We start from the raw sequence: 20346 nt of genomic DNA, 5'->3' as shown, positions 1-20346 counted from the left end.
GTGGCCTTCATCACAGAGACGTTGTGTGCCTGTCTGCAGAGAGAAAGGCCTTAAAGAATGACTCAGTTTGTGCCTCGGGGGAACTGGGACATAATTTTGTGTTGGGTATTACAGCTACAGTAAACCAAATTAAATTCATTTGTTTTGTGATGTCCTCTGCTTGGAAGAGGCTTACAGTTTCTGTATTTCCATGTCATCTAAACAAGTTATAGACTTCATCAACCTGGATAAAATGGTAAAATGTCTGGTAAAATGTCTGACAAACAAAAGCAAATGCAGGCTTGAGAATTTTAACAACTATTTATTGTCTTGAAGTATGTAACAAAATAATCGCTATGAATAAAACCAGCATTTTTGCTTTGTACAACTAAGAAAATGTTTACAGACAAGCAAAACTAATAGTACAAAAATATTGGTAACAATGATACACAATAACAAAAAAAGGTAAAAACGATAAAGAACAGAACATCCTCACGTCAGTGTGCAAACCGTTTATACAGATGGACCTGTGCCATTTTGTAAGGCAGCAAATCCTGATAAATTATTTAAATAGCATTTATCTACACACACACGCACACATACAAATCAAACCTCTCATAAACAGCTAAGACAAAACAGAACAATAATTTATCTGCTAAGAACAGCAATGGACATACATGATAAAGCAAAATTATTTATAAAAAAAAGAAACCTCCCATTTTACCATCATTTTCACTGGGGTAGATCATGGGATCGGGAGCTCAGTTCTCTTTCCTGTAGATGTTAAATGTCATACTATTTACAGCTCATGCTACAGTAGCACTAAGATGTCCATCATTTTAAAGGAATATGGTTGTGTTTTTGTTTGATCAAATTATAAAACAGCAATGAGGTAATATTTGTACATCAAAGATTTTGTTTGTTTTCATCTCTCTCTGAAGAAAAGGCACACAAGTCACATACACGTCATGCTAAATAGCCCTATCTGAAGAATACCTAATTCACTTTGTACAGCGGGAGATGAGACACTGACAAGAGCATGCATCCTGTGTCTGACTGTACCTGATTTAATGTCAGTTTTCATTGTGATATTGGATGAAGTTTTTACTTTTTCAAAGTATTCAAATTTCCTTTGCTCCCTACATTGTAGGCAAGAGTCAATAAATTACATGTATTTACACAATTTCAATTTGAAATCCTCAAAAGTGGAGGGAGATAAATCTCTTCAGTGACCAGGGTTTTGATGTAAGGGGGGAATTATTCCATCCCCCCCTTACATCAAAACCCTCACCGGCTCGAGCAAATTTTTTGGAAAATATTATCCTCATATTTTTTCTTACTGGTTTGATATGGGAAGACCCTCACTTCCATCTCACCCTGTGAGTTTATTCAACCAGACAAAATCAACAAAGCCCATGATATTTGTATTTTATATGAAAGGTAACCTAAATTTAATTTTGTAATCCTCTTCTCTTTTTCTCTACAGAGCATCTTAGGTAGATGGGTAAAAGCACTTTCTTGTTCCATTCATGACTGGTCTTCCACATATAGTACATGCATCAATACAATCATCCACAACATCATCTTCCCCTTTTTTTCTAACTCTCCACTGCCAAAAGTTTTCTTAAGTTGAAAGTCCTTAAAAACAAAGATTCCTAAAAAATGCTATTGCTGTCCTTTGAGTCCTCAAAAGTTGTATAATTCAGAATCTACATTCTGGCAGATCTGGTAAAGCGAAGGGAATAGTTCATCAGTTTTTTCTTTGGGATGTCCATCCAGAAGGTAAGGTAGAAAGGCACACAGGTTGGAGAAGTGAGATAGAAAGACAGAGAGAGATGTAAAGGCTTGGAAGTGCATAGGTATCTATGGGGAGCCACTCCCGCACAGAGATGAATGAGGTCTTTCAGAGAGCAAGAAACCAGGCAGAGCTGGGATAGAAAGGTGTTGGTGTCCAACTGGCAAAGCTTGAGGGCTTGTTTTCTTTTTCTTTACCCCCAGCTCTCCCTGCTCTCGTGGATGCTAAGGGTGGAGGAGAAGGGGCTCTCTGATCCTCAACTGGCAGTCAGCCGGTTGGTGCTCTGCCCGAACCAGCTTCAAGTTACCCTGAGGCTGACCACATGCCCTTCGCCCGTCCGAGTGTGCGTGCCGCAGAAGAAAGAGTCGCGGAGATAAATCGGTCCCTGGACTTTGCATCAGAATACATAAGTTCATACTTTATACAAAAAAGGTGCATTCCTCAGAACTTCCCGTGCCGACGCACATTTATGCATCTAAAAGAGAGAGACATAGTGTACTGTTAGTAGTTGCATATGGCCACAGTAGGAACATCAATTTTAAAGCAGGAATTCAAATGCTTGCTTGGAAGCTGCTTTTATAATGACATTTTAGTTGATTTAACATAAATCCTTACCTCTGCATTCATACTTGAGGTCTGAGAAGTATACCATCTCTTGTGAGAAGACAAAAAGACCTAGCCTGCCGCCTGCATATGTCTTGTCATAGATGCTACCAGAATCTGCCATGATCTTTTTGCCCTCGTACATCACAACTCTGTGGAAAAAAGGAAGAATGAAAGTTAGGATTTTGATGTCAATCCCATGTGAAGAGTGAACTTTTCCATGGACTAATCAATGTAATGTGCCCACCTAATATGTCCTGTTCTCGGCCTGTGGATCAGATGCCATCTGTAGGCAGTGAAGTCTTTCCATCCAACATTCTTAGGGTCATGCCAGAGAGTGCGGACCTAAACCACGGGGAAATAATCAACCATGGGTTTATCTTTTTACACATGACTAATAACATATAAATATTATCCACTGAAAGATACAGCCTCTAAATGTCCACCAATTATCTTACCTGTCCAGGGGTATTCCCTGTGTGCCAGAGGGCATTTCTGAGGTGCTCCCCTGGGCCAGTGGTGGAGTTAACCACTTTAATGGACAAGCCAGAGTACCCCTGGGCCTTGGTGGGTTTATTTGACCAGTAGGTCTGTGTAATCTGCTTCCACATCACGACATAGAACCTGGAACTGGACTGATAGCCAAATACAAAACCGGCATAATCATCATCCCTCTCCGTGTTGATGAAGAAAGTCCCGCTAAAGTCCACTGCATTAAACTCGTGGTACCCTGATGAAGAAAAAATCGAGTTAGGGAGACAGTGCACAAAAGACTGCATTCAGAATTCTGTAAATCATAGGAAAATGATGTGCATTGTGTTGACTATAACACATCTCTTACTCACCAACAGCAATGCCAGGGTCACAGTTGACAGTCTGAACCAGCTCTTTTCCCTGATGGCGGACAACCCAATTGGGATCAATCTGAGAGGTGCCTTTGGGGTCCAAAGGAACCATCTGGAACTGGCGGAAGTCTGTCTCACTAATGCCAAAGTTCTCTGGACACACGTCATAGATGTCAGGCACATTGTCTTGGTCAAAGTCATCTTTGCAAGCATCTCCACGGCCGTCACCTGAAAAATATACATTTCATATTGATTAATAATAATTCCCACGGTGATTCAAAGACCTGTGTCTTTTAGATTTGAAACATAGCCCATTTTGGTTACCATCAGAGTCCAGTTGGTCAGGGTTGAAGGCTAGTCTGCAGTTGTCCTTTTCATCAGGGACACCATCATTGTCATCATCATGGTCACAGGCATCTCCCTTGCCGTCCTTGTCATGGTCAGCCTGGTTGGCATTGGGAATGTACGGGCAGTTGTCTAGATTGTTCTGATGTCCATCCTCATCAATGTCCTGGTTGCTGTCACACTTGTCTCCTACACGGTCATCATCTGAATCCACCTGTAAAGGTTCAGTGTTTCAGTCTTAGAGTTATGACTTAATTTATGGCTTAAGGGGACAGTGAAGTATTAGTATGTTAACATGGTTGACTACATTCCACAATGTTTATTTCCTTTCACCACAGTGTTTCCTTCTGCCCTTGTTCTTTCATCTCTCCTCCACTGCTTTCATTAAGGACTTTCCTTAGGCTCCAATCACTCTTTGCCTCTGTAAAGCTGCCAAGCTCAATTTGTCCAAGATCTGTCGGCAGTTTTCATCTCCTGACAATCAAACATCACTCTACAGGAGCCTGTTGCTCCTCCTACTCCAATTTGCTTGTTGAGCACCACCACTGTCTGCAGTGAAAGGCAAAAATCATACCAGCTCTACTTGGCAGGACCAGAGACACCTTGGGGCACTAAGAAAGAATAGGGGCAAAGGGGTGAGTGGAGGAGGATGGAGTGAGGGAGGAGCGAAGGGCTGAGAGTAGGATCAAAACATCTGCTGTTGAAGATCCCAGTAAGACTACAACTTTTGAGGAGGGCATTTTTGTGCAGTTTTTTATTCTTTGTAATGGCAAATAGCATCGCTGTGCCTGTGTCTGGACGTGTCTCCTTTGGCCTTTTTAATTTCGGTGTGCAATTCTCTCTTTGAAAACTACATCAATGTAGACTTTGACGCTCCCCTCTTTCCCCCATTCTTCTCCTGAGTCTTGTTGTTCAACACATTCCTATTTCTCGGTGTAGCATGGCACAGGTGGACTGAGCAAGTTGCTGGTGTGCAGACAAGGCATGTACACAGCCCAGGGCCAGCCCATTCCTCAGTAATATCCAGCCTAGGGCCTCTTCCCTCACATTAGTCAGCTAACGTCAATGGGCCATTGAAAAGAACCCTAGCCCCCCACCACGCCTTATTGAACTGATGTGCCCTTGAGCTGCCCACAGGATTTACTTCACCTTTACATGGTGTGATAAAGCTTAGACAGCTACACAGGGCTAATCACCGAGGCTCTCTCTCAGTTGAAACAGAGATATATGCTGAGCTATAGAGAAAGGCGGGATGATGAATGTGGATTATTGTTGGTGGGTGAGGTGGAAGGAAATGGGGAAAGGCGTTGTGTATGTGTGTGTGTCAACACACCTGATCAGGATTATGTTCCAGAGGGCAGTTATCGCACATGTCTCCCACTCCATCCAGATCTGTGTCTCTCTGGTCCACATTGTACACATAGGGGCAGTTGTCCTTCTCATTCAGTATACCTGGGGAATGTAGGATAACATGATATGAAAAGCCAATTCAGAAGTTCAAAATACATTTCTTAAAAAAGCATAATGTAGGACTGTTTCCATGGAGGTTTTTATTGAATTTTTTCCAATCCTCACCATCTCCATCGATGTCCACAGCACAGGCATCTCCCTCTCCATTGTTGTCTGTATCTGTCTGGTCTGGATTACTGTTGTAGGGACAGTTGTCACAGCGGTCACCCACATCATCACGGTCATAATCATACTGCCTGGGGTTGTAGACGAATGGACAGTTGTCCTGTTTCAAAAAGTGAGAGACAGAGGAGGGAAGTGTGAGTGAATCTATTTACAGAGGTGGAATGATGCAGAATGAAAAGCTGCTTTATTTTCAGGCCCTGTCCCAAATCTAATGTTGGGATTAGCAAACACACAGTGCCATTCCTTCAGAGCTGTACCTCAGTGTTGGAATTTGAGGTTTTGGCTCAGGCTGGGGAGAAACATTTGCTTTCCTGCTGAGCCTCCCCTCCCCTCCCCCCTCTCCACCTGCCTTCTTATTTCACAGCATGAATGATGAATGCAAAATCACAGTCAGAGACCACACCCGCACACACACTCCCTTGTGCACTGTTATGGCCACATCTGGTGAGGTTTCACCTACCCTATCATCAGGAATGCCATCGTTGTCGTCATCATTGTCACAAGCATCTCCAATGCCGTCCTTATCATAATCTTCCTGACCAGAGTTAGGGAGGTTGGGGCAGTTGTCCTAAACAACAGACAATATGGTCAGGCACTTAGAAATTATAACAAATATACAGGTAACTTAACTTTAACTCTGAACTTTTGTGTCTTTATTAATCATCTTAGAGCCGTGCTGCTTCACCACAACCTACCTTTTTGCAGTGGTAGGTGGCATTCTCCACACAAACCAGGTCAGCGTTTGGCCATCCATCCAGATCTGTGTCCTCTCCACAGATATGGCCGTTGCCAGCATAACCAGGCCTGCACTCACAGCGGTACATGGGATCAGCGAAGTGTCCGAGGTAGTTGCAGCGGGCGTTTTTGTTGCAGTCGTGGCTTCCATCAAGGCAGGGATTACGAGGTGTGCACACCTGGAGGAGAGATGCATAGTTTGAACTATCAGTGATCACACTCACTGTGCATAGTCCAAATTCAAGACATTCTGTTCTTAGAAAGGCAGACATTCATCACAATAAATGAACCTGGTCCTGCCCTGGAGATGCAAGTGTACTTGTACCTTACATAACACCTCCTGTTATCAGTATTTATTTGTTGTATCCCTTCCTGTCAGAGCTACTCAAGACTGTACTTGCCTGTTTATTAGCAGCAGCTTGCTCCACACCTTTGCCAAAGGGCTGGGGTCCTGAGTAGCGAGGAGGGCAGGGCAGACAGTTGTAGCCAGGTTCTGTGTTCTCGCAACGGTGCACACCATTAAACTCAAAGCAAGCGTCTGGAACCTCTTTGCACTGTTTTAGGACAAAAAGAACAGTGTTTGTGATCATTAAACTAGAGACCTTACAGATGTTGCAACAGGCATCAAACCATGTTTGTATCTGACAAAATCATAGCTCAGGGGCTTAGGAATTTATACCTCATCAACATCTTTACACTTGATACCATTGCCAGTGTAGCCAGCTGGACACTTTCCACACTTCCATGAACCATCAGGGAAACTGGTGCACTTGGCTCCAGCAAAGCAGGGGTTGGACAGGCATCCATCTGAAAACAACAATGGTGGCTCATTATCAAGACATCATCTGCAAGGTCTTCAGATTTAAAAAAAAAAAAAAAAAAAAATCAGCTAAACCCCATTCCAGTTATGACCTCAATGATCTAAAATAAAAGTATATAGTAAATATAGTTGTACATATAACTGAATAATTGAAACTTAAAACGGACAAAGAAAAACAACAATAATGTTGTAAATTAATGCATGTAGAAGCTCTGTGATTAAAAGTGACTAAAATGTCTCACCGATGGGGCAGGCTTTCTTGTTACACTTCTGGGTCTCTGTGGCTTCGCCAACACATTCTTTTCCACCGTATTTTGGTGCAGGGTCATTGCACAGGCGTTTACGAGTCTGGTCACCACCTCCACAGGTGAGAGAGCAGGTATCCCATGGTGACCAGGGTCCCCAGTTGCCATTGACTGAGGGAGACAAGATGAAAACATGATTATTTCCCATACTTGCTGAATGGAACGCATCAATGCAACCAGGCAGCGAATATCAGACAGTGCGACTTACTGGGGCACGGAGACATCTGACACTTCTCAGTTTGTCGGCCCTCTCCCTCACAGTCCTTGCCTCCAAACTGGGGGGTGGGGGAGTTGCAGAGGCGGATATGGGTGATGACACCAGAACCACAGGTGACAGAACATGAAGACCAGGGTGACCAATGGCTCCAGCCACCGTCCTGCTTGACTGAAGACATCAAAGAAGGGTCATGGCTTATTCATCAGGAAACAAATCAGTTGACCACTGTGGCACTCTGTCACACATTATGTCACACAGGCTAGCAGAACTCCAAACATGGATCAGGCTTGGCGCTTAACAGGATCCACTTATTTGTTTGTGTCTGGTTGATGGGTGAGAGTATGTTGTGTTAACTCACAGCGTTTGTCACACTCCTGGAGGTAGCAGTCACGGGTCTGCACAGAGGTGCCCTCACAGTTGTTATTGATACGGTCGCAGGAGCGCCCACGCTGCTGGATGCCCCGCCCACATGACACGGAACAATGGGTCCATTCAGACCACGGCGACCAGCCGTCCTCTGCATAGTCACTCGCTGAGCAGGAGGGAGAGGGAGAGAATATGAGAGAGAGGAGAAGACGGAGACAATAAAAGAGCTATTCCAATGAAGCAGCACCCCCCTCACAAACACCCCCAAGCCTAAATGAGGAGGGAAAGCTCTTAAAGCGGACGACTAATAGTGAGGATTTAGACACAGAGAAGGCCTTCTGTTGAGAGGGAATGCAGAGGCTAACACACTGAGAGAAGCTGGGGAAGTAGAAAGGGCCACTGTCCTCAGGATACATTGGGATGCCCCATTGACTTATGCTTTCCTAAAGAGGAAACAGATTTTGCAAACATGGCCCTGGGTGTGTAATGACTTCAACAAGTGGCTGAGGTCAGGATGAATGCGGCTCCCCCTGTTTATTTAGGTTTTAGGGAGTCATTGCAGCCAAACCTGCATAGGTATGGAGAACACGTCACTTCTTCTCATGTAGACGATGGGCTCCACTAAACAGCCAACCAATTTTCCATCCCGCTTTAACCAATTTGGCAAATTACAGCCATTTCAACTTGAAGATTCAAAGATGTTTTGGAGCACAAAGCGCCTATGTTACAAACACATAAGCACCCTTTCATTTACCTGGATGTTATTGCAGTTAAATCATCTCTAAAATTAACATGTTTTCTTGAATAGAAACCTTTGCATCTAGGGGAAATATTTGTGGCTTTTTTGTTTTATATGGCAAATACCACAGACACGGCTCTCTCAGTGAATGGGGCAGTGTTTGAATGATCTGTCTGTTAGTTGAAACATACTGTATGTATTCTACCTTACAGGGACATTTATGCAGATGCCTGTGGTGCAGGTTCACATAACTATAATTACAGTGTACTTCCCTATAGCTTTGGAGATTCTAACAATACGAGTTGGGCTTTAGAGAACAGAAATGCTTACGTGTTCCACAGCGGGGGCAGCACTCTCCATCAGGAACAGTAGCATTAGCACAGGGGATCAGGGGGCAGGAGATCTTGCGGCACACAGTAGCAGAGTTCTGCACAAACACAGAGATCAAATTTATGGTTAAACATAAGCCCATATAAATGGCTATCACCCAAATTTTGCTACATTTTTCTTCCAAATTATGTCCAGGTGCTTGGGTAAATTCCTATTTCCAGATTGAACTGAGACACTATAGAACAGTGTTACTAATGTAGACCTGATTTTGTAAGCCTATTTAAATGTATTAATTTTTTTTATCCAAGTCAGAGTCCATGTCCGTGCAACTAACTCATTAAATTCTCTGCTCAACATCTGAGTTTGCACAGACTTACCATGCCAGAAAAAATATAAAGCAGAGCTCTGGCTGAGAATGGAGACCCCTGTAGACAACCACCTGCCCACTGGGTCAGGGGAGGGTGGGAATGAGGCCAAAGTCCTAATAATGGAAGTCGGTTTCACTATGGAGCCGGACTGGGCACAGAGCCCCAAACAAGTAAAGCCAGTCTGCCAGCACAGCCTGTGTGTGTGCACTGTGAATGACTCAGGGATAACAACTGCCTCTAACTATGCCTGCTCATGTTCTCACTCCTGGATCTGATCACTGACAGGGAAGAAAAGGGAAAATAAGGACAACTAGTGCTTCAGTAGAGGAAAATAGGAAATCAAGCCAATGAGTGCAATGCATGGATTTTCCCTGGCAAGTATTTTGCACCTGAACCCATCCCTCCTTTCCACTTGTTAGAGCTAAGGTCTTGTTCTTAATTATGGGCAAAGCCTCACTTAAAGTCTGGTCAAGTCCCTCTAGGCCACACTTGAGACAACAGAAGAACCTCTCATTACCACTGTCAAGGCTGTTGGCCTTCTGCCAGACCTTCACACTACTCATTACTGACCACATCAGTGGAGAGGTGTTAAGTGCGTGTGTGATTTGTCTTTATACATGAGTCAGAGCATAAGAGTGCATCCCCTCACACGTGTGTTTAACTACTTAAGGCACAATATACACAAGCTGATGGTAGCCCACTGGAGATCTCACCTGACAAGTGCACTCGGTGCAGTCATCGACGGTCCACTCGTCTTTGTTCTTGTGCACAATGCCGTTGTGGATGCAGACGCCACTGTGAATGCCGATGCGGCTTTTAATCAGCTTGTTCTCGTCCGTCTGGGGGGAAGTGCAAGAGACATGGTGGTGTAAGAATACTGTTTATTGTTTATGAGTTCTTACCTGAGCAAATACCACTCTACCTGGGGTCCATACTGCAATCTTACACTGTATTCAGTAAAAAAAAAACTGGTTGGAAATAGTTGTGAACTGATGACATAATGTGTTGAGGCTGCCTTTCTTTCAAGTATTAAGCTTAAGCTCATTTGATTACCAATAAATATGTTTTTTCAGTGCAAAACCTAATAAATATGTTACATTTACCACATCTCCTTAGCTGAATATTCAGTCTACCTCAAATGCTGTACACAGGTGGTTATAATAACCCAGAGACCACACACACACACACACACAGACATCTAAAACACACACAGACAGACATGCAGACAGTCTGGTGTGTTTCCTTCTCACCAGCTTTCGGAGATCATTGGACAGGTCCTTGACCACCACACCGAGGCCCTTCAGCTCCTTAAACATGCTGACCAGGTCGTCACAGGAGAAGCCACAGACCATCTGCAGGTCTTCAAGGAAGGAAAAGTCATTAGTTGTTTACACAGGCAAACATTTTAATTTTCATTCTATTCTGTCCCAGTCCTGTCGGTGTCTAGATTTAAGGCCTTTTCAGCAGATGTGAGCTGGCGTAACAGGGTGTAATGGGAAGTCCACATGTCAGTCACATGCAGCGGTGTTTACCTTTAGTCTTATGTCCAGTGTACTCTGTCCTGATGGCTGAAGAGCCGTTGAGGTTCTCCAGGATCATGGTGTCAGATGTCATCGCTGAAAGAGAAATTGTTCAATAAATCAAATCACATATCTGCACACTCATCTTTATGGTTGCTTTAGTAACAAGAAAGGGCATTTGTACTTAATGTTACACATCCCACACAGCTTTAAATTATCAAGAAAAGTTGTAAGTTAATACTGTGCACCTCACTGAACATGCTTCAACTCCACAATACTAAAGTGGCATTCTTCTGGTGTTTAATGCAAAAATCAGCAGGCAAATGAAGTATACACACAATTCTTTGGTATTGATTTGCTAAGACTTGGCAGCACATGAAGCAGATGAGTGAAGAGTAAACACCCAGCTTGGTTGTAATTACTCACAGTTTTGGCATCCTTTGTTGCGGAGGATGGCATCCAGTGTGGTTCCGAACACAAACCGCACGTTTTGTAGAACCCCCTGCAAGCATCGATGTTGAAGTTAAGCTAAAACTCGGTGCAACAATAAGTAAAACATCTAATGACTACAACATAGCGAGAGCATGAGATTCATCATTACATTCAGTCCTGCCATATGAGCGTTTTTACGCATCAGGACATATTTACGCATTTGTGTTCTGATAAAACTCTCAGCTGACAACTCTAAAAAGGAACGTAACTGTATTGCTTCACTAAAGTTGTGGCTAATAAACAAAATCTCCACTCCGCAGTGAACCCGTTCTCTCACCATGAACCTGTCTTTCACTGCTCCCTTGCCAATCCTGAGCCGCGCACTGCCTGGAGTCTCCTGCGTCAGGATGCTCTGGATGGGCGCATCCAGCTCCGCGGTGTTCACCTCCTCGCATCCCGCGTACAGCACCGCCCGGTCCTCCTGCACGAACAAGGTGATATTCTTCCAGTGGCCCGTGGCCAGATCCACATCTTCGATGGAAACCACCTGCTGCTTGTTCTCGGTGGAGAAAAGTATGTCCAAGGTGTTCGCCTTGCCGTTGGAGACGATCTCAAACACGGGTCCGGAGCCGTCCAGCTTCTCCACGGTCAGGAGGCTTCCCCTGGTCCGTTTGAACTGCTTGAAGTTGAGCAGCAGGAGGAATCCCCTCTCGGCATGGACAGAATCGATCAGGTCCCTAAAGGCGCTCTCGGGGACCGGGGGGATCAGGTCCGGGTTGAGGATCTTGTAGGCGGGGCTGTACGGGTCGTCTCCTTTCACCATGGTGACCCCGTGGTTCCTCTTGGGGACTTGGATGAGCTCAAACAAGTCATACACACTATTGTCGTCTCGGCTCTCTGCGGGTGAATAATAATAAGCAGTCAGCCTTTGTTGGCAGTGCACTGGGTGTCTGTTGTTTTCACTTTCGATGCACCCCCCCCCCCCCCCCCCTCCCCTCCCCGACTCTTGTATTTTATTACAAACGATAAATCATTTCCTGTCTGAAAAGAGAAGTAGGCCTGCTTTCTGCACAGATGCACAAGTTCAAGTTGAATCACTCAGTTGAGCCAAACTCACCTGCGACTCTCGCACTCTCGCAGGTCCAAAGCATCAACAGCAAGAATATCCCTGTCAGCTTCATGATGAAACACCAACCTGCTGCCTGTGACAACGACAAAACCCAACAGTCGCACCATTTATAACATTTATTATAAGCATTTATAACAGCATCACGTAGAGTTCATGTGCAACAGGTCGAATACGTTGATTATAATTAAAGTCATTTACGCCTCTGCAGCTGCAGAAATAGTTGCATTCCTTAGAATATCCGCCACTCACCTGCCTGATGAAAACAGCAAAACAAAAGTAATAAAATCCCGCAAAAATGTGTAGAAATCCAGAAACACGTCTCAAGAATGAATTTACGTCGAATTATTTAAAATAAAACAACATAAAAAGTTCCACCGTGAAAATAAGAGAAATAATAAAATCTTGCGTGTTTTTTTTTTTATTTCTTCTTGATTGAAAACTTGTTCTCGCTGGTGTCTGCCGCTAAAAAACTCCCTTTTAAGCCGAGGGGGGACAAAGTGCTATTTAAATAGTTTGATGCCATTCCTAAGAAGTGGCCTCGTCCAATCACGGTGAGGGGAGAAAAAGGGACGAGCTTATCCTCTTAGCTCAGAGAGAGAGAGAGAGAGAGAGAGAGGGAGGAAAAAAACGCTTTCCACTGAGGGACCAGGGACCAACTTCAGTGTGTTGCACTCAGACTTTTAATGGACCAGTGTTTCCTCTCCCAGCCTCCATCCATCAGTCGTCAGAGGCACTTCTATCTCAGACTGCCACAGAGCATGCTACAAATGACTGTAATATTCCTCTGATTTACCTTTTTCCAACTCATATTTTTCAGTTTACATGATGCTAAGTGATGCATATAAGAGACATTAGTGTGTATAATTTACAGTTTTGTAAATGCACAATGGATTTAATACTCCTCTTTATTATCAAGAAAAACAAAAAACAGATTATTTCACGTCAAACAGGTGACACATGAGGTCCACACCCTGAGTTTCACCATATTATCCTCAGCTTGTTGCATTTCCACCTCCAGCCGCTAGGAGCCGATGTGAGTTCACCGTAGTGGCGCCTGAGGCAACTGAAGGTGCAGTGGAGCTGCAGCACACCTGAACTGACATTCAGATTTACACTCCTTAAATAATAAAATAAAATAAAATGAAATAAAGCAAAACTGCCGGTAATGTCACACATGCAGCACATTCCATGTTAAGTCTTTGAAAACAGTAAAAAATGGGAGAGACCCTCCAGAGCATTTATCATTCAAGAACAGATTACACTGCAAGTCTCTGATTTTCTGCTGAAGAAAAGTAGGTTGGGAAATAAGACAAAAAAATACACAAATCTTCTCAACAGGACAGGGAATAAAACATTTTGTGGTAAGTAAGTATGTGGCACTACATTATAAATAGGTCAAATAAACAAAAGAAATGTTAGTGATATCTTAGTCCTTTGTGTAAACAGATGTCAGCTTCACATATTAAACTTCGAAGGTTGTTAAATTCGATGCTGTAGCATCATCTAAACCAAACAGTCATTGAACTGTTTACACTGAATAATTAAATCACTGCTCCTTCACAGGGAGAATTTCCTTGTTATTTACAGTACACAGTGGTGAGGTGATGATTTGCTTTGTTATTCACACTTTCTCCTTAGTGCAGTTCACATCCACTGAAGTGCTTGAGAGCTACGAGGAATCTAAATGTGTTGACACATTTTCTGGCTCAAAATAGCAAAGTAGTGATTTTCTGGAAGTGATAATTAATTTCTCTCATTTTATTCTTGACCCATTTTCAGTTAGGCTGCTACTGACTCTGCTATACTATCTTTTCAAGCAGTTATTAATGTGCTGTTTCATCAGTTTCTTTATACATGCAGGGTCTGGGCTCTGTGTAGTTAAAAGTCTCATCCCTTCATTCTTTTTCTGCCAGGATGGGATTATTTCCCTTTCTAACCGGTATTAGGGAGAGATTTTGAAAGAGACATATTAAGTCTTAATAGAGAAAGGGCAAAAAGTGTGTGTGTGGGGGCGGGGGGGGGGGGGGGGGGGGGGGGGGGGGGGTTACAGCACATGTTCTCTCCTCTCCTCTGTGTAAAAACAGGCTGTGTTTTCACTACCTGGTGATGGTAGACAGATCCACTTATGACAGAGCAGTAATCAAACCTTCTGCTTTTCACTGACACAGAGAAACTCAAGCTCTTTTGGCCGTACATAGCAGTGTTATTGATCCACTTGATGCATAAGACACATGCCTTTAAATGTAATTCGACAGGTTTCAGAGCTACGAGTTTAACAGGCAGGTGTGTACTGGTCCCTGTGATGGAGCAGAAACCTGGTTTAGACGTCTGGAGATGGAAGCTGTACCCTGAGGGGTCCCGAGGTCAGAGCTGAGCTGACTCCTGTGGTGCCTGTGAGTCTCTGTCTCAGATCAGGAACCTTAGGAAGCTTGTTTCAGCCTGTGGGGGCTACACTGTCAATGCTTCAGGCGCCAGGACAGTATAACATGGAAATATATACCGATGAAGATTTGTCAGTATAGGAAGACATTAACCTGAGCTCATTTAAGGCTCATGTCAGTGTTTGGTTGTTATTTTGTAATCTCAGTCTGTGAGGAAGGAAGCACATGTGCAGAAAAAAATGTGCTGCTGTTTTTGGCTGGAGACAATATAAATAAAAGGATCTAGGAGAAATTCATCTGAATACACACATGCTGCCACACACATTCACCACAGACTGTTGGTTTGTAGACATGTGCGTGTACAATAAACAAGCATGTGCACATGCTTACACACATGGACACTGCATGTCTTCCTCTTTTTCCTTTCCCTTCCTTTCTTTTTTTTTCTTTTGCTTCATGTCCAAAACAAAGGGAGAAGAAGAGAGGAGAAACAAGGTGAGATGAGTCATGAGAAGAGGAGAGGAGGAACAAGGAAAGAAGATGAGGACCAAGGAGAGGAAGTTAGATACAAGGAAGCAAGAAACAAGGGAAGGAGAGGGGAGGATACTAGAAAGGAGAGACAACACAAGGAGAAACAAGTTAGGAGAGACAAGGAAAGAAGAGGAGTTATGGGGAGAGGAAAGGAGAAATTACAAAAAAGAGAGAGGAAGAACAAAGTAACAATGAGAGAAGATGATAAATAAGGAAAGGAGTGGAGAGGCAAGGAGAGGAAAGTAAACAGAAGAAATAAGGACAGAAGAGTAATGAGAAGAGCAGAAATGAGGGGAGGACAGAAGCAAGGAAAGGAAATGAGAGGAGGAACAAGGAGGGGGGAAACAAGGAAGGGAATAATGGGTAGAGAGGGAGAAAAGAGGAGAACATAAACAACAAGAAAAGAAATACATTTACTTGCAGATACATGTCACTGAATGGAATAAACCATCAGCTGCTGTTGCAGCGTGTTTCCTCTCAATCCAGGTACAGCAAATCATTGAGTAATCTCAAGACAGCTGACAAAATTTTCCACAACCCCCCTTCAGTCCTTCAGTCCGTCCTCTTGTTTCTGATGTTCAGCATCATAACAGGTCCTGATCCAGCCCCAGGCCTGTTCCCTGCCTCTCCAATATTAGCCACACCTTCCTGTGTCATCCAGGATTTTCTCGTAATCTAGCATCAGAGCGCTGATGATTCAGGGTTAGCTATAAATGTGATGAAATGTGTAAGTTTTATTGTCAGACTTGATTGACAGATTCCTTAATCTGCTGTCAGGCAGATTTCCAGTCATCTGGTGGGCTTGATGTTCGCTTGAAGATGTGTCATACTCGCTTGGAGAAACATGAATGAATGCGTTGTGGTTAGCTTGTATTTTTTTGGTTTTGACTGGAAGTGATAGACAATAAGCTCGTCATAAGTTTGTAAGATATGCAGGGAGTTGAGTGTGGTTATTTGCTTTCTTGGTTATACAAAGGGGTCACTAATTTGTAGCAGTTGTGTTCTAGTGCATAAATTTAATGTAACATTAAAACTATAGAGCAAGAACTGTATGATATCAGATTTCAGCAAGTAGAGTAGACTCCCATTTTTGCCACTTGTATCCAATCTGCCATCACTTTAGACAGGACCATAGCCTTCTTAACATATTCCCACGCCCTACTTGCAATTACTGCTTAGAAGATGACATATGGAAATTTTTCCCAGTCAGCAGCTCATATTTATTGTAAATCCAATGTGGCATGAACTCTGCATTTGCTCTTCCCTGATCCATCATCAGATGAGCCGAGATTCTGGGTCAGGGCTGAGCAGGAAACTGCAACCAACATAAAACATGGACAGATTTTCTTTTTGCATCGAGTAAAAGTAAAGTTTGTCATTGTTTGTCGATTATTTGATTGCCAGAAAATTAATCCACAGCTATTTTGTCCATTGAGTCATTGTTTCAGTCATTTTAAAAAAGTTTTAGCTTCTCAAATGTGTGGATTTAATTATTTCCCTTGTCGTATATCACAATAAACAGAATATTTGGACTGCTGGTCTGACAAAAGATTTTAAGATAACTTGGGCTCTAGGAAACTGTTTTATTTTTATATATCTTGTATTATTGTTGGACAATTTTAGTGCAGGACTGTATGTATCTGCTGACTCTGCCTCTGGTTGAGGAAAACAAGCTTAGAGAAGACACACCTTGAGAATGGTGAAATTGTGAGGGGCATTGTATTTACTGTTTTCTAACATTATACAGACATAACAATGAATTGAATTAGAAAAATACTCAGCGGCTATACTGATAATGAAAATAATTGTCATTTGCAGCCCGACAGTGGAGAGATCCTCCACATGGAGCTGTACGCAGGTGCTGAAGTGTGTGTTTGTTGTTCAGCTGGGAGGGACTCTGCCTGAGGTCACACAATCCCATGAGAGATTACTGGTGTTATTGCTCTCTCCACAATGCAAGTCCCAGGCAGACAGACAGACTGACGGACGCACACACACCACCAACCCCCCCTTTGCTTCTTTACGGCAATTAACCAGCACAAAGCACACAAACACAGAGCTTCAATGGCCAAATTATCCCTATATACACTGACAGATTTTTAAAATCCTTGCTCTTATTAAAATTCATTTCTGGTTAATGCAAAACTTTCTAGGTTTTTATAATGTATGCTGGAAACATTCGATGTTTTGGTTTCTGATTCCGAACAATGAAGTGACCGTTTGCACTTTCACTCCATAAGGGACGAACGCAATTAGATCTGATGCATTCTTGAGCTCAAAATCCATTTTCCGGGGATGCAGACCCAACAGCTGACCACCTGTGCGTCTCTTTCATTGGGTCCCCTCCCTGCTCCCACTAATTCCTAATAAACTACTCATTGGAGTGTTCACCCATGACATTACTGTGCCCAAGCCAGGACCATTAGCCGGCAAAAGACATTGGTTGCCGCAGGCTCAGCCGCTCCGTGATTTCTAAATATCTAATAGTGTCTAGGAATGTAGTCTTGATCCAGTTCCATCTTCAGCCTATTAGGAGGTCACGGTGTGCCAGCTTCTTTTCATGGGCGTCCATGGACAATGTAATTTGCATTCCAGAGCTCAGTGGGTTGGGGGAAAAAGACGTTTGGGTGTTCTGAATCATCTGATATAATTGCTGCTGAGAGCGTAACTGCCGATTCTATTTAATTCTAATGGGGCCTCCAGTGAAATGTTTTCCCCAAAATTGGCAAATAAATACAGCAGAAGCCTGTCTTGACCATTAGTGATGTTGCAGCTGTTAACCAGCTGTTTATTGCTAAAAAAAGACACTCCTAACCGTGGAATTACACACGCAGCGGGTCAGGAATGACAACTTTTTAATCGATTTCCTGGTCTGTTGGCTTCAATATTCACTGGAGTCATTAAAAATTAGGGACACATGCTCTTTTAATCAAGTGCAGCGACATTGTTGATTCACAACCCTCACTGATTTTACTCATTACTAAAGTATTTCCTGTATTAAATCTATCCCGAAGGAGGTGATAAGGTTAAACAGTAGCAGAGAGTTTGCAAAAGCAGTATGAACATTTTAGACAAATATTGTGGATTTAAATTTTCCTATTGCTTTACAAACACACCGTAGACTTTTGACGAGCTAGATAAGATAAATCACAAAAGCACTAAGAGTCTAAAGCTATGCTTGCAGCTGTGTGAGGCTATATTTAAGCACAGCGATGACTTGCGTTAAATGCTAACATCAGCATGCTAACAGGCTCACATCGACAATGCTAACATGTTGATGTTTAGCAGGAGTCATGTTTTGTTCACCAGCTTGGTTTAGTGTGTTAGACTGCAACACTTGCTAATTAGCACCAAAAACAAAGTAAAGCTGATGCTGATCAGAATTAATAATTAGTTTTGCAGCAATTACATCATAACCAAAGTTTAGACTTGATGATGGTAGCAGATGAAAAATCGGAGGATCACCAAAACTATTGCCATTCACCGTGAGGCAGGCGTGAATGTTAATACAAAATTTTGTTACTGTCGAGACAGTTTGCTCAGAACCACAAATGTCAGCCTCATCGCAGGGAGGGGACCTGCAAAGTCTTTAGGGTTCATCCCCTGGGTGTCATGAATATCTGTACCAAAATCCATGGGACTCCATACAATAGATTTTGAGATATTTCAGCTTGGACCAAAGTGGTGGAACAGCTGAGCGACATTGCCAACCCTAAAACCACATCACTAGTTGTTTAAAAACTAGATTTTTGTTACCATAGACATAATTTTTTGGGAATTTCAAACAGTGGCCGTCCTTTAAGCCTCCACATACATTCCTCCAGTAAACAAACACAAACTGTGGTGACCTGGGCAAAAGCAGCAATAAACTGTCAGTGGGCCTTATTTGGAGATATAGAGAGGTCACCTGCCACGTCCACATTCCTGACATAGCTCTGTAGCACACATAAATATCCTGGGAGCCCTGTTCCACATGCCCTGTCTATTTATCTGTCTAAGGGCCGGACAGAAATCACTCTGATTGCCTCTCAGCTCACTCAACACAACAAGAGGCACTACAATACCCCTCCTTGTCGTGCGTCATCAGTGAAAGCAAATCTGAGCTCATCAAGGATGTTTTCACATAGCTGATTCTGACAGACTTTGTATAAAGGATCTGTCACGTTCAACAGCAGCAGGACAATAATATAGTTTTGTTCAGGAAAATTGTTTTTCCTGCATAATTTGAGTTGACGTAGATGTTGCCATGTCCCTGAAGCTCATTCCCAGAGAGGAAAAAAAAAACAAAAACAAAAAAAATGCAGTGTTGAAACCGAGGCAAGTGGGCATAGACAAAAAGGAGGATCAGTCCAGACCTGCGCAGCCAAAATCAAGCAACACGCAATTAGATGAGTGTCTCATAGGCCAACAGAACGGGTGTGGATCAGGATCAGGACCTGGCAGTGACATGCAAAGACGAAAAAAAAAAAAGCTCTCAGTGAGGGCTTGTTTGCATGCTACTTGCAGGTACGGGCACTTCACACCCTGGCAAGGCCCTGTCTTACTGTCCCAGCATCCTCAGATTGTTTACATCAGGTGTAATGGTTTTACTGAACGATATGCACCACACCTCATTTGTCACTCCATCAAATCTGTCATTCGCTCCTGCACTACAATGTGAAGTGAACACAGCTTGAAGCAGAAGAATAAGTTGCACAACATGTTCAGGACCCACTTTGACCCGCAGTTCTTGTTATTTTTTTGCAATATCCTCAACCTTTTTGTTGTTACTTAATATTCTTATTCACCTTTGAGAGGGATGTTTTGCTTGTTGTGTCATACACACTTTGCCTTGTTGTTGAAAGGTGTTATAAAAAAAGAATTTGCCCTTTTACCATAAATATTAATTTTTCATCACAATGTTTTGTATTGATCTTTTATTGATACCAAAAATCAGCCAAACACTTCATCGAGACATCTCAACCATCATCTTCCTGTCTCCTTTGAAATGATTTCTGATGATATCATCTGTGCCACACTGGTTTTCAGCAGCTTCTGTTTTAACACTTTTTACAACCTCTCCTTTGTCCCCTTTGTGACCTCCTCCTGAGGGTCACAGCCACTAGGTTAAGAGCCTCCGAGTGAGACGACATCTTTCAGCAGCTATTTAGTGCATGAGTGAACAAATGACGGTTCAGTGAGTCCTCCCACCACCTGCTCACTCAGGAGCAGCTCATTGTGAGACATTAGTGTCCCTGCCGACGTTCCAACAAAACCGTAAAAGACAAAATA

At 43.0% G+C, this 20346-nt stretch overlaps 2 protein-coding genes across 5 annotated transcripts in view; one reads left to right on the top strand and one right to left on the bottom strand.

The window, feature by feature from the left end:
* aven (apoptosis, caspase activation inhibitor) overlaps window positions 1-20346 on the top strand; it is a 216855-nt gene that overhangs the window by 29332 nt on the left and 167177 nt on the right. The window lies entirely within an intron of this gene.
* Window positions 282-14127, bottom strand: thbs1b (thrombospondin 1b). The gene is made up of 23 exons (XM_071467788.1): window positions 12413-14127; window positions 12152-12236; window positions 11372-11931; window positions 11029-11104; window positions 10615-10698; window positions 10333-10442; window positions 9796-9921; window positions 8715-8811; window positions 7638-7811; window positions 7271-7447; window positions 7000-7173; window positions 6617-6744; window positions 6339-6491; window positions 5898-6116; window positions 5663-5770; window positions 5143-5302; window positions 4901-5019; window positions 3547-3781; window positions 3223-3450; window positions 2836-3107; window positions 2625-2722; window positions 2390-2529; window positions 282-2249 (listed from the first exon to the last, which is right to left on the bottom strand). The coding sequence occupies exons 2-23, from the start codon at window positions 12213-12215 to the stop codon at window positions 2242-2244; spliced, it is 3510 nt and encodes a 1169-aa protein (XP_071323889.1). The 5' UTR covers window positions 12216-12236; window positions 12413-14127; the 3' UTR covers window positions 282-2241.

Source organism: Trachinotus anak, unplaced genomic scaffold, assembly GCF_046630095.1.
Source record: "Trachinotus anak isolate AG129_WGS33_773 ecotype Australia unplaced genomic scaffold, CSIRO_AGI_Tana_v1 ptg000031l, whole genome shotgun sequence".
NCBI classification, from domain to species: Eukaryota; Metazoa; Chordata; class Actinopteri; order Carangiformes; family Carangidae; genus Trachinotus; species Trachinotus anak.
The sequence above is the reverse complement of the archived record's forward strand: the minus strand, read 5'-3'. Positions and strand labels throughout refer to the sequence as shown.

What these genes read in the sequence shown, in the direction of transcription:
- thbs1b (XM_071467788.1), bottom strand. Translation starts at nt 12,215, where the DNA reads ATGAAGCTGACAGGGATATTCTTGCTGTTGATGCTTTGGACCTGCGAG. An exon ending in CCAATGATCTCCGAAAGCTG is followed by an intron (nt 9,922 to 10,332) that starts GTGAGAAGGAAA and finishes ACTTCCCCCCAG; the next exon opens with ACGGACGAGAACAAGCTGAT. An exon ending in CCGAGAACAGGACATATTAG is followed by an intron (nt 2,530 to 2,624) that starts GTGGGCACATTA and finishes TTTTTTCCACAG; the next exon opens with AGTTGTGATGTACGAGGGCA.